The sequence below is a fragment of the Diadema setosum genome, chromosome 11 (assembly GCF_964275005.1).
Source record: "Diadema setosum chromosome 11, eeDiaSeto1, whole genome shotgun sequence".
Classification (NCBI taxonomy): domain Eukaryota; kingdom Metazoa; phylum Echinodermata; class Echinoidea; order Diadematoida; family Diadematidae; genus Diadema; species Diadema setosum.
In genome coordinates, this window is record NC_092695.1 from 33283425 (window position 1) to 33296977 (window position 13553).

The window sequence follows — 13553 nt, forward strand, 5'->3', positions numbered from 1 at the left end:
CTCCCTACGCAGTACATGGGTATTGTAAAGGCTATAGGATGAAACTCATGCTGCAGGGGGTTGGTCACATAGTTCACATCAGCTAGGTTTGTAATACCATGCCACGTCCATTCTTGAAGATGGGTCTTTGCAGAGATAGAAAATAGGCTAGATTCACCTGTAAAGGCTGGTAAAGTTACAGAAAACTGCATAGCCTTTATGTGTTCAGTTAATAACAGTATCCCTGACAGTATACACAACTACAATGTATAACTTTAAACAATGACAAGAGAAATAGTAACATCCCTAACCTGTAATAAGAGTAGACACAAAAAAGTGTTTTGTTTTATTTTAACCCTCCGCCTAAAAAAGACAGAGCCACAGCTGAAATACTGTTCATTTCATACAAATGATATATGAATTTGTTTCCATTTCTTCATGATACATTTAGGGAAGGAGGCACAAGGGTTGCTTTGTGTATTTTGTCAGGAATGTAAAACACTGAAGCTTTTTCCATCAAAATTTTAACTCCAAGTTGTGATCAAAACCCCTTTCCTCTTCCTCTTGATTTGAGGCAGATTCGTCGGATTCTAAAAATATGGTTGAAATCGAACTTGCACCCCATAGTTTCAGTGGTCATCAGAGAGTAGCGATAAGCATCTGTTAGTTCGGCACAGGACGTGAGCGGTGATGGCGGAGTGGAATTGCCGAATGCCAGTTGGTAGTAATGAATGACAAGTTTTTATTTACGTTAAATCAGGGAGGAATTTTCTCCCGTAGACTTCTGGTAGACACTTTAATTTGAGGGAGAAGGAGAAGGGAGGTGGCATATGTTTCCCATGATCCAAGCAGCTTGATAGTGTATCTTTTATCCCCCCCCCCCTCCTTCCCCCTTCTTTTATTAAGGTCTTTTAAAGATGCAAGGCCTGTTTCTAATGAGTATGCTGTCATGAGCAGCCCCCATCCGGAGCATTTCTGTGCAAATTTGAGTCGAAATGACGGGCACAAATCCGCTCTGATTTTTAACTAGCGATGTGATACCGCTTTGTTGCCACGGAGAAACGTTCCAAGAGCAAGAGGTCGAGACATTTGGGTTACACTTGATAGGGGATCTCCAACCAGTCTAACGCGAAAAACATGTTGCATTTGCCATCGATATTGTTAAAGAGAAAGAGAGAAGGAAAGTTAAAGAGGGATAGAACAAGAGAAAGAATGAGAAAGAGATGGAAAAATGATAGTAGGATAGAGAAAGTGCAGCAGGAACTGAGTTCTTTTTTCCCCTGTAGTGTTCTGACCTTAGGAATTACCCAGCTGGCAGTAAGAAAAAAAAAAGTCTTCTAATTTTCCGTGGGAGGTCAAAGAATCAATTAATGTCGTAAGGTAACAAATTAGGTTAACATAACATGAACATTATAACAACCTTCTGTTCATCGTGTTCAGTGAAGGTTGTATACCGGGTAGTAAAATATCTTCATACTATGTGTATGTGCATCAGTATGTGTGTGTCTGTATATGGTTGCATGCCTTTATAAATATATCTTGGTCTGTAAAGACTGCTCAGTAAGTATGTTTTTCCAGTCCAGATTTTTGTTTTTTTTATGATTTTACTCTTGATCAGTATTTGTTTGTGTTTTTATTGAAAATAGAAAAAAAAAATGATATTAAGTAGAAAAGCTGTGGCAAATATGTCAGCATGCTCTGAAGGATTAGGATAAAGCTATCCAGGATTGAGGCAGGAAAGACTCCACGGGAGAGCCTTGTTTATGACATGTGGGCAAGTTCTGGGACTATTCCTTTTTTCCCCTAAGACATTTTCACAATTTTGGAGCAGCATTTGTGAAACTATCGGAAGACATATCCTATTTGCCTATATTAACTCAAATTTAACTGCAAATTTGAATAAAAAATAAAAAAATCACCCCAGGGGCATTGTAACAACATTTTGCTTCCTTGCCTTATGAAGTCAAGTACAGTACAAGATTGTCATTGTTGAATATCTCTGGAGGGGGTCAACTGTGAAGTTCAGAAGCGGCATCCTCTCCTCTCCCCCCCCCCCCCCCCCATATGATCCCCCCTCTCCCTCACAGTAACTCTTAATTTTTGTTTCATACACCCTTGTGAATGAAATGAAACCTTCCTCCAAGAATGACATCCCTTGAACTCCAAACTGTTTGACCTCATTAAAGGGGGTCTTTGCAGAAATTACCTCTCTGTGTCATTTTTTTTTTCCAGTCTCAAAGCTTTGTTCCCTTTTTTTCCTGTTGTAAATGAGAGAACAGTAACAACTATTCATTCCAGGATTATACAGACTGTCAGAGGAGGGAACATGGTCGGCCAAGTTTCGGTGGATAAGGTCCCCCCCCCCCCCATTAATTTCTGATTTATGATCATTGGCCCGTTTTGATTGCACCTATGGGGATATGGTTGTATGACATGCAAAAAGGTAATGCAAGTAAATGTCACAACCCTACATACATCCTGTCTGATGAACTTTGGGATTTTGACATCATTGTGGCTTATTTCAAAGAAAAGATTCTTTATTCCACTGATGACATTATATAGTTTGTCTGTCAGCTACTGGAACCCATGTTCATCCACCACTGATTTCGTGAGAAAAAAGATTGAGAGCGGACCAAAGCCAATTGTTCGTATCCTGTATGCTGTAGCTAAAAATATCCATAAAAGAAGTAGAACAACATAATAATGATGCCTAATTTCCAATGTGCCAGGGTCACAGAGCATTATCAAGTGAGGGGGGGGGGGGGGATGAGGGGCTGACTGGGGTCAAGGGGCCACAATTCCTCCCCTCTGGCTCTCTGTTCGTATGCACAGAGTTACACCACTGATGTTTTATATGGGGAGCTTTGAGTGAATTTCAGGCGAGGCAGGAGGGGGACAAGATACGGTGGTTTTGATGGGATTGAGAATTATGATAGAAAATATACCTCATCTTGATCAGGTTTATTCCTACATGACTCCTCCCGTGATGCAGCAGACAAGATCTCAAGGACTTTCCAGCCCTCCTGTGGGCATTATCTTTTGCTAGAGTTGTCTTTCGGTGTTATCAGTGCGCAAGAGAAGAGCCCGAAGATTTTACCTGTGTCAAAGGAAGGAGACTTGTTAGTGTAATCATGATAATGCCCCTTGTCTCTCTAGGCATAGCATGTAGAGCCACATGAAAAAGATGTGATACCTGAAGAGGATTTCTGCGGGGTGTGATTCCATCACCCTTGACATTTCAGAGCCAACTTCCCCTGACGCAGAACTTCTTTGTTCAGTTCCCCCCCCCCCCTCCCCATGCAGCTAGCTAAAGAAATGATTCCTCTATCTTGTGGATGACAGTCAAGCTTATTCTGGGAGTTATTGAACTCCCTCCTCTCCTGCCCCTTCCTAATAGTCTGATTTTGTGGGATCATGCTTTTATCTGTGCCCTGTGATCATCCAGGCTTGTTTCCGTGGCATCCTGGCTTGTTTCCACATCAGCTAGGCTTGTTTCCGTGGCATCCTGGCTTGTTTCCTCATCATCTTGGCTTGTTTCTGTGCCATCCTGAGTTGTTTCCTCATCATCTTGGCTTTTTCCTTCAGCAGCCTGGCTCCTTTCCTCAGTCATCCCAGCTGGCTTTCTTCATCATTCTGGCTTGTTTCCACCTCATTTTGGCTTGCTTTCTTGTCATAGAGTCTAGTTTCCCCTGCCCTTGATGTCAGCTGAGTTCGTGTATAATCAGGCGCGGCGCTAGGGTGCAATTAACTCGCCAAAAGCTTATGACCTCGAAGCCTCAGTTGCAAAAAGTAGACAGCTTGTGTGCGTAAAACCGCTGGGGAAGTGTTGCAGGACAATCGCAATATCTCACCTCAAAGCCATCAAATGATTAAATCTATACAGCAAACTGAAGAAGAAACTATTCTCTAACTCGTAATGTTAGTTATTTGGGGTTTTATTGAGGATAAACGTGTGAAAATAATGTCGAAACTTAGCTTCCAAAACAGAAAATTTGGTCTCAAAACAAGTGTTATTTTCTCACATTTTCCTTCATTGCACAAAAATGAAACTTCGGTATATGACTTATGGTAGTATATCCATGCTGCTCTCCAAATATCTTTTCTGTATCATTTGGCGCACAGCTATGTCTGGAAAAAATCGAGATCACTGTCACTTGTGACCCACGTAAAATCCATGGCGTAAGGAATACGCAGTCCGATGTATTGGTTTTTGTGCTGCTTGAAACAGTTGAAGCACAAAGCAGGGTTCCTCTCTTGCCCACTCACCACCCTGCTGACCGAAAATCGACCTCTGTCGCATTGCGCCGAGCCTGACACCGCTGATTGGCTAAGCGTGCACTCACCAGTAGAAAACGCATGCGCAGGAGGATGATCTAGTTGTGCATGTCCAGTATCTTCTCTTAAAGTTGGTTGTCTTTTTGCTCTTATTTTTACCTAACTACTAATTGCACAAACACGAGACTTCGCAGGTTGTGAGTCTGGTGTATACAGACTAGTAATATGTTGATCAAATGCATATTCATGCAGGCGCAGACTTGTGTCGGGAAAAAATCGTAACCCTTTCCCACAGTCGACTCAAGCAGAAAAATACACATATCTCGAAAGATACATCAGCGTTTTCGCCCAAAAATCATATGAAGGATGATATATTCATATTTGATATATGTGTGAAGTTTCAAGGGATTTGGTGGTAAAATAAGGGAGATACGAGGAGGTGAACTTTCGAGATTTTTTGTCCTTCCCTCCGCACAGCGCTTCGATGACCGTTAAGAATTCAAAAGCTTTGGCCTCTTATCAGTGAGTTAATTGCACCGTAGCACCGGGGCTGTAATAACATGTGCTCATGCATGTCCCGGCAGTCTCTTTTTCCCCTTCAGAAACCATCAGCAGAAATGTGGCAGTCATTCCCTTTGCATTCATTGGTATATGAAATGCCACATTTCTGTGTTGGCTTTCATTGTATGGGAGCAAAGAGATGCTGAGGTCCATAGACCTTGAGCAGCCGGTGCTACGGTGCAATTAACTCACTGATAAGAGGATAATATGATGATAAGAAGATAAGAGATGTTTGTGTTTTTGTAAATCTGACACGTGACACTGTGTAGATGTTATCTCTTGATTGATAGCTTGGTATCTTTGGAACTGAATATTCCACTTTGCTGACTTCCTGTTTGACTATACGCGGTATTTCGTGGCCTTTTGCCCTCTGATGGGGGCAAATTACTTTAACTGTCTTCTTTTTCTTCCCTTTTGCCAAATATCTAAAGTTTTGTTGCCATGGATCCTTTTGCTTTTTGTGCATCACCCACTCGTCTTCGCCAAGTATGTTTGGGTTGCTCCAGTTTCTCACTCTGTTGGCTCGCTATTCACAAGCACTCCTTTAATCCTCTGAACAACATTGTTCAAATACTTAAATATGTTTTGCCTTTACCTCTTAAAAAAGAAGGGGAGGGGGAAAAAATTGGCAAGCGAAGGTGTTACTATTTCTCGACCGGTTTACCCACTAATCTCTGCGCCAAATGCGCGGTGCCATTCTTCCGTATCGAGAGACCCCAAATCTCACGCAAACAGCGCTCTCTGATTTGAGGCTTGTTCGCTCACTCCGTGAAGACAACAAGAGTTTTCGGACTGCATGACAAAAGGGGGATTTTTCATCCTTTCACCGGCCTTCAAGAATGGGCTTGTTCAAGTCACTCTCAACAAATATTATGCAATGGAATCTCTCCTATTCCTCTGCCCCACTGGGTACTGTTCATGGGTGTCTGGGCTTACCTTTCCATGTCTGGTTTCTATGCCAGTACCTATGCTCAGGTAATAACCTGAGATGGTCTCCTCATTCTCATTTTAATGTCACCTATGAAGGAAATAAAGGAGCACAATAAATACTGCTGTCACTTTTGTGTTCACTGTTGACCGTCCTGTAATGACGATCGTAGAACTTGCCATATTTGTTTTCTGCCAGCAAATGCATAATCTGCAAAGCCGGCAACGGTGTACCTGATCATTTTGGTGAGGAACTTGATGTACTGAAGTGATGTGTGTTCATTTTATTCATCCACCGGTGTATTCATTTCTTACATTTATATAAGTATCATTCATTCCATGTGTTTATGATTTCAAATCTGCATGAGTCTGCCAGGAATGTATGGGATGGGATATGATGCACAACTGTGTTAGTTTTGTAAGGATACAAAATGGCAGCCTCTTTGGGCATCCTTTGTTGGCATCCAGATCAAAGTTGACTGGCTTGAGAAGATAGAGAACGGGTGATTGGCAAGAGGATGCCAGCAAAAGATGATGATAAACACTGGGTGTTGGGGTTGGAGGAGTTGTTTGGGAAGGAATAGTGGAGGGGATGGAAGATGGAGGTTAAAGGAGGAAAGTTCTATACAGCTGGCGGAATGGGGATAAGGAGTGAGGATGTATACAGACTGCTTGTTGCCATTGTCAACAAACCAACAGCTACCAACCAGCCATCATCGGATAGTTGACCTCATTTCATCCCCGGACAGACTGAACAACTTATCAGCAGCATTATTGGTGGGCATTTTGATGTCTGGGGGAGATATATAATAATATATACTTCTCTTGGATAGATTAAATCTACTGCAGAGGAGAGGGCAGGCAAGAAAATGGTGGAGACAATTTCCTTCTTGCATTCATTAGGAAAAGCTGAAACTGTCAGCTTGAATAATTGTTTGTCTTCCTGAATCAATCTATCCATCTCAAAATGAAGGAAGCTCAGAGACTCGTCATTTCCTTTTATTCTACCCCTGCTAGATAGTTCACTGACCTTTCGACCCCGGCGATGCCCGACCCGATTTTCCTGGGAGAGCCTCTTTACATTGAGAAACGGTCTCTGGTTGAGAAACAACCCACGGGGCAATTACTCTTCAAACTCCCATTGTATGCGTAGTTCAGCCGATAACAAGCTATCTTTAACTTTTCCTCCGCAAACTCTGCTTCACCTGCAAAGAAAAGGATGCACAGTGAATGAATGCTGGCTGGAGAAATGATCCAAAAAAAGGGAGTGGGAGGGGGGGGGGAGGGGGAGAAAAGCCCTCTCCACAAAGAAGACAAATTGATGTGCCATTCTCAGGGTACTTGTGCTCACCCTTGTTTCAAATGTTTAGTTATCAGGCAGCACATTCCACCACTCTGTTGCCCAGCAACATGACATATCATTGCACCCTGGTGTGTAAGTGCCTCCCCAGTAGTACAAACTTTTCAGCAAAATGTAAAGATTTGTTCTCGAAAGGGGAGGGGGAAAATGGAAGAAAGGAGAAAAGTCGAGTTGACTATAGAAGGGAGACCTGTGAAATGTTATTGTCAATCGTGTCATGATGGTAATCTCTAATGCTAATCAAATCGTCATTCTTCTGTGAGGTGAAAAGGAAAGAGGGAGGTGGAATGGTGGGTCAGAGGAGTGGCCTAACTGCAGATCTCAACTCTCCATGATCTGTAGTGCCGTAAGGTATAAAGAATGGCCAACAAAGGCAGAAAATGTGGGATTAAATGTGTCAGCTTCTCTGCCTCACTTTTAAACATTTTCATGCTTCTGCACCAGAATTCTTTGTGCACCATGTTTATTGTTTGTTCACATGTTCATAAAAGTCTGGATTAGAGTATGTAGATCCTATTTGAGTATAGGTGATAAATGTGAAGGTATAGGTCACACTGCAATTAAACTTATGTCTAGGAGTGAAGTTTGGAAGAAGTATGGTCTAAAGATAATTTGGGGTTTGCTTGTCACTTGATTTTAAAGCTTTAACTGGAAGGATCTCCTAAGTATAAGTTGCTCCTTGAATCGTAACATTACGTTGTGCCAGTCGGAGATTGATTGGCAGATTGTCAATAAACACGAGTTTACACCAGTTGAAAAAAAAAAAAAAATGTGCCCTAAATGCAAAACCATCCTGTTGTAGGATTTATATGGCTGTTTCTTACCTGAATTTATGCCTGACATTTTGATGGGCAGATATCAGGGAAAAACTTTGAATGAAGTTATTAATTGCTCAGGGCACTGTGTAAACCTGCCCTCACTTCTGTCAAATATATTTTGCCAGTGGACCTACTTTTCGTTTGATGATTTACTGGATGTGGTGGTATCCGTAGCACAAACAAGGTGATCACTTTCTGCAGTATTTTTTGAATCCTTCTGAATTCTGCCCTCCCCCTCCCCCCTCCACAACTTCCATTAGTACCCTGTGATTAGACCCATATGGGAGATTTTCATATTCGGCGGCCGTTGCACCATTGAGTAAACAATTGTCCGCTTGCTTCAAGCAGATATCGAATGTAGGGGTCATCATTGGATTCTCTCTCTCTTTCTCTCCGTTAAAAGATGTAGAATTTATTCTTAAATTGTCCAGGGGGATTACGAGTCATCATCCTGTATACGAGATAGATCATGTGTGGGGGGAAAAATCGGGTGAGGGAGGGGGCAGTAAGCAGAAAAAAAAGGATCTCGGAGTAGAGGATTCGAAAGTTGTCCGTCTGCGCTTGAGAGGGATGAGGAGAGGGCTATGGCATCCAGATGGCTTGCTTTGCGAGAGATACGACTCGTCCAAAACAGGAAGGAAAACAGAGACACTGACAGACAGACAGACAAATATACACACGGGCAAATGGTCACACCTCAAACATACAGAAGCATCAAGTGTACATGCAGAGATTCAAGTGTCAAAGCTTATAGGAAATGTAAGCTGTAAAGCTAATGCACAGAAGAGTACTCTGGTCATCAGATCTCATGCATGAATATGAGAAGAGAACCTATTTCAAGAAACTGCATAGTATAATCAGTATTTGATATGTTACATTTTGAAATAGAAATGGAAGGATTTAGGGGGGATAAAGAGAGGGAGAGATAGACATATGCAGACAGACAGGAATTGCAAAGAATCCGTTGCCGTGGGTAACCCCTCATCACCAACATCTGTTGCTGGTGTCTCGTCCCCCTTAAGAGTCCAGCTCCCGTCAGAAATTGTCACTGTTACTTTTCCTGCCGACAGGGCTATCAAGTCCCCTGGACGGTCAGTAATAGATTGCACTTGGCCCAATTTTTGTGGGGGAGTCCAGTTCTTGACCCTTTGAGGTCTGTGGACACCCAAGGTCTGGGCGTGACCTCAACTGACTACGACCTTCCCTGCAGGGATGGTCTAGCTTGGACATCTGGACATGGTCAATGGCAGAACAAACTGATACGCCCCCCTGGGTTATTACAGAGCGTTTGCTTGTGTGATCCGTGGATGATCAGATGAACGTGAGAGAGAATGGAAGAGGAGAAATGAAAGAATGAAAGACAGAATGAATGAAATTATCAGTTCTGTTTAATGAAGCACACTTTAAATGAAATGAATAATTTTGTGCAGTGAGTTAAAGGCAAACCTCATCTGGTGTGACTTGCATGTTGATTTCATCTTTCTTTACAACCTTTATTGCTTCTTGAATGGTATTTGTTTTAATATTTTATGGAAGTATGTATTCAAAAAAGCCCACAAGAATGCACCTTCATTAGTCTTCTTGAATATAAATTACAGCTGATAGTAAATGTAATTTCTCATGTACAATTTCAGTTCTTCACTGTTTGACACATTCGTATCCAATTCGGCACTTCTTTTTTTCTTTCATTGGTATTTGCACACTGAGGAATATATTACATGAGGCAAGAGAGAGAGAGAGAAAAAAAAATATGAAGCCACTAATTTGTGTAATGACACCTGATTGGTTGTTCTTCTTGTAGGTGGCAATGCTCTGTCCAACCAGCCATTCCGTCTCAACTGGTCCTGGATCTCGCTGGAGAGGGAGTACTACGAGGTGAACGAGACCGACCGCTACCTGAATGTCAAGCTCATCCGCCGCGGATACCTTGGAGAGACCTCTTTCGTCGGTGAGTATCTTTCTCAGGGATCTGCTTCTTTTTCTGGCAGTGGAAATTGTGGTCTACTTACTGTTTGTTTGGGGTCTTGGGGGAGATGGGGAGGAAATTTTCTTGGGAGCAAATGACGTAGTGCCCTTGACTTGAAAACAAAAGCATCCTTCTTTCTACGAAGAGCTTGTACCGCAGAAGGACAATGGAATTAGATGAATGTAGTGAAATGAGAGTAAGGTTTCAAGAGAAAATTTCCACGAAAACACACAATGTCAGTAATTTCACACCTTCTTCTATTCATATTTCCATGGCTTTGGTAAAGACAAGTCTGTGATTATTTGTTTTTACATTATCTTTCAATTTCAAGCTAGAGGGAGTTGATTTTGTGCATTCTACCTGAAAAATCACAATTGTATTCATGTCTTTTTATGCTGTAGATAGGTTTGTATGCAAGCAATATCAGTATCATGTGATCAATGGCTTTATGATGTCTGCTAGTTTTCTTAATGAGTATGCCAGTTTGCTCAAACTCTTACAAATCTGTTACTTTCACTATACTTGATATTTTTTTCGAAAAAAAAAACCCATATGTATTTGCATTTGTTTGTGTTAATCTTATGCAGCACCAGCATTACTAGCAAATGGTTTAATCAGAATTCCATGACAGACACCTTTATTTTGACTGAGCAGTGCATCAGCTTTGAAAGATATCTCAGTTGTTGCGAAATTATCATTGAAGTGTAGACCACGAAGAATGAGGAAAGAACATGTTAGAATCTCTCTTTCCTCCGGTTTTCTCCCTCACCGTCTGCAGGAATCCAGACTGCCGATGGCACCGCCGTGGCCGGCGAGGATTTCCGTGGAAAGTCTGCCAGGCAGGTCCAGTTTAACCCCGGTCAGACCGAGGGCTTCTGGCGCGTGCGCATCACCAGCGACAACGAATACGAGCAGGCCGAGACCTTCGAGATCATCCTCCACGACCCAGTCATGGGAGCTCTGGAGTACCCCGACCGCGCCCTTGTCACCATCTTTGATCCTGAAGATGGTAAGCTTTCTTCAGGGATCTCAACTAGTTGGGATGTTTTTTTTTTTTCAAAGTTTTTTTAGGACAGAAAGAAGAGGAATAACATCAGCTAACTGTTCATAGACATGACTAGGATTTATCTATGCTGTAATCAGTTGATTACTAATTTTATTAACCGGCCAAGCTGAACTTAACAACTTGAACTTGAGATAAGCTATGAAAATTTGCAGGAAAAAATTACTCTCCTGTGCTGTCATACACAAAATTCTCTCTCAAAAGACTGGATCATAAATGAAGCAGAAAGGAGGGGGGAGGGATACTGAGCCATCTTTCTGGACCCTGTCTTTCCACGATTTTGGCTTTGATATGATAAGGCCAGAGGGACAGAAGAAGAGAGACAAAGAGGGATAGGGTATTGGAGAGAAATAGAGATGATGATGGTGGTAGTGGTGGTGCAGATGGTAGGCCTGATGTTACTCATGATGACGATGATGATGATGATGGTGATGATGATGATGATGATTATGGTGATGAGTTACACTTCCTGAATTGACTGTGCAAATGACGTTTTTCCTTGGAATGATGAAGGTAGTGAGGATGATCACAGTGCGCCCTCTATTGGAGATGACCTTGTCTGCAGGGCTGAAGTGGTGTGCGTCTTGCTGAGGTCGTGTGTGGTAGGACATTGACCCTGTATATGGAGGGACTGGGTCAAATAACATGGCTGCTCTTTTTTTTTTTACGATCACAATCATCGCTGACTTTAATGGGGTGCTTTGTAAAAAGCGTTAAATCTCTTTACACCATCACACTGAAGGTGCTACATTTATAACAAGATTGGCAGAAAAATTGGGAAAGGGGGGGGGGGAAGAGATGGGATGGGGGGGGGTCATCTAAGTCCATAATGGGAGAAATAAAGACAGCAATCATCATATCCAGTTCTCTTGTGACAACCCTTGATTCCTGTGGTCCAAACACTGGAGTCTCATTACCATTACACATTCTACTCGTGAAATCCAACTATTGACTCTCGAGGGCGGCAACAAAGGATTCGTGTGCCAGCACCAGAGGGAAGGATAGAATGAAACAAAACAAAACAAAACTAAATTTTGTCCCTTTTTTTTGTGACTGTTTAGGACCGGTGTTAACAAGGCTGAAACCTGTGAACATTGCAATACCCATTTGGCTTGTGATCACCGATTCTGAAGAATGCGAAATGGGCTGTTGGAGTTGTTTCCATTTTTTTTTTCTCTCACAGATTTTCCTCCTAAGTAGGCTGATTTATGCCCGCAAACTGGTTCTGGGCCAGCGTAAAGTTGGAATTGCTAGACAAGATTAAAATGGTTTTAAATGGTTTTAAACAGTACTGTCTAAAGTTAGATGCGTTTGTTGCACAGGTATTTACATATGAACATTGTATATGTTTCTGCGACAGTTGTTTGCTTGGGGTAGTGAAGATATAGGCCTACTGTCGCTATAGCTGCCAGACAAACTTACATTGTTCGGTACTCTACCAGAGTTTTGTGAACAGTTCAAATCTTTCATGCCTCTGTTAGAAACTATTGAAAGACAGGATCTGAATTGTAGAATTAAGTGTCAGTGTGTCTTTGATTTCTTAGGAAGTTTGATAACAAAGCCTAGAGTCCATTTCATGCACAGATGAATTGAGCATTTCTTTTCTCAAACAAAGTGGATAATCCTGCCTTGAAGGTGCCAGAAAAGATTTATATACTGTCTCATCATTGCAGGTTAGTCTAGGTAAGATTTGTCAGGCTTTATATGAGGGATAAAAGATTAGGTAAATGAGAGCACTTTTCTCTTCTTCAGGCCAGACGAATGGCGGAAAAGAGAATATGCTTAATCTTCTGTGTATTAGGTAAATTCTTAGTCCCTCTCTTGAGAAGTTGAAGCTTGATTTTATTTGGCTCTCGTGGCATCAGAAACAGAAAATTCCTTTGTCAGATTTTCAAATACAGACTGAAAACAGATGTCATGAGTGATCACCAGTATCCCCTGAAAAAATTCACCCTCTAGATACAAAGAGTCATGAAAGAGGGCTGTTTTATAGAAGAGTTCATGAGTCCATGGACAGGAAAGATTGGATCTCACAGGGGGATGTTGAAACTGGTGAATTTAAAAACATTGTTCTCTGTTCGAGAGGAGACAGCATTCATGAAGTAGCTCAATCATAACAAGCTCACTAGACAGACAGACTGACATATACAGAGATAGATAGATAGGTAGATAGATAGATAGATATATAGACAGATAGATAGATAGCTAGATAGATACGTGGTATAGATTTTTAAAAAAAGTTGTCAGTTGGTTATAAGCTTAGGTATTCATATTCACTTTGAGTGATCACATTGCAACATCTCAGAGGTAAAATGATAACTTTTGTAGATGATGCACAAGAGAAGAAAGAGGTTGCAGTAGAGTAGAACTGAGAAGATGGATTGCAGGTTTGAAGGGTCTGAATCAGAAACTTTCTTTAATAAAAGCAAAATAAACTGCAATGAAAATGGTTGAGGTGATGATAGTGATGATGCGGATGATATCGAATGTCTGTTGAAGAAATGGTGATGTGGTTTAAATGGTGATGATGATGATGATGACGATGATGATGATGATGTTGATGCTGATGATGAATGTGATAGCAATTATGGTGATGTGATTGCC

General features: G+C 41.6%; 1 protein-coding gene across 1 annotated transcript in view; it reads left to right on the forward strand.

Annotated features, from left to right (window-relative positions):
• Nucleotides 1-9749: 9749 nt before the first annotated feature.
• LOC140235084 (extracellular matrix protein 3-like) overlaps nucleotides 9750-13553 on the forward strand; it is a 53820-nt gene continuing 50016 nt past the window's right edge. The window contains exons 1-2 of the mRNA XM_072315121.1: nucleotides 9750-9868; nucleotides 10665-10895. Coding sequence (XP_072171222.1) covers nucleotides 10838-10895 — 58 coding nt within the window. The 5' untranslated portion in view covers nucleotides 9750-9868; nucleotides 10665-10837. The remainder of the gene's footprint in view (nucleotides 9869-10664; nucleotides 10896-13553) is intronic.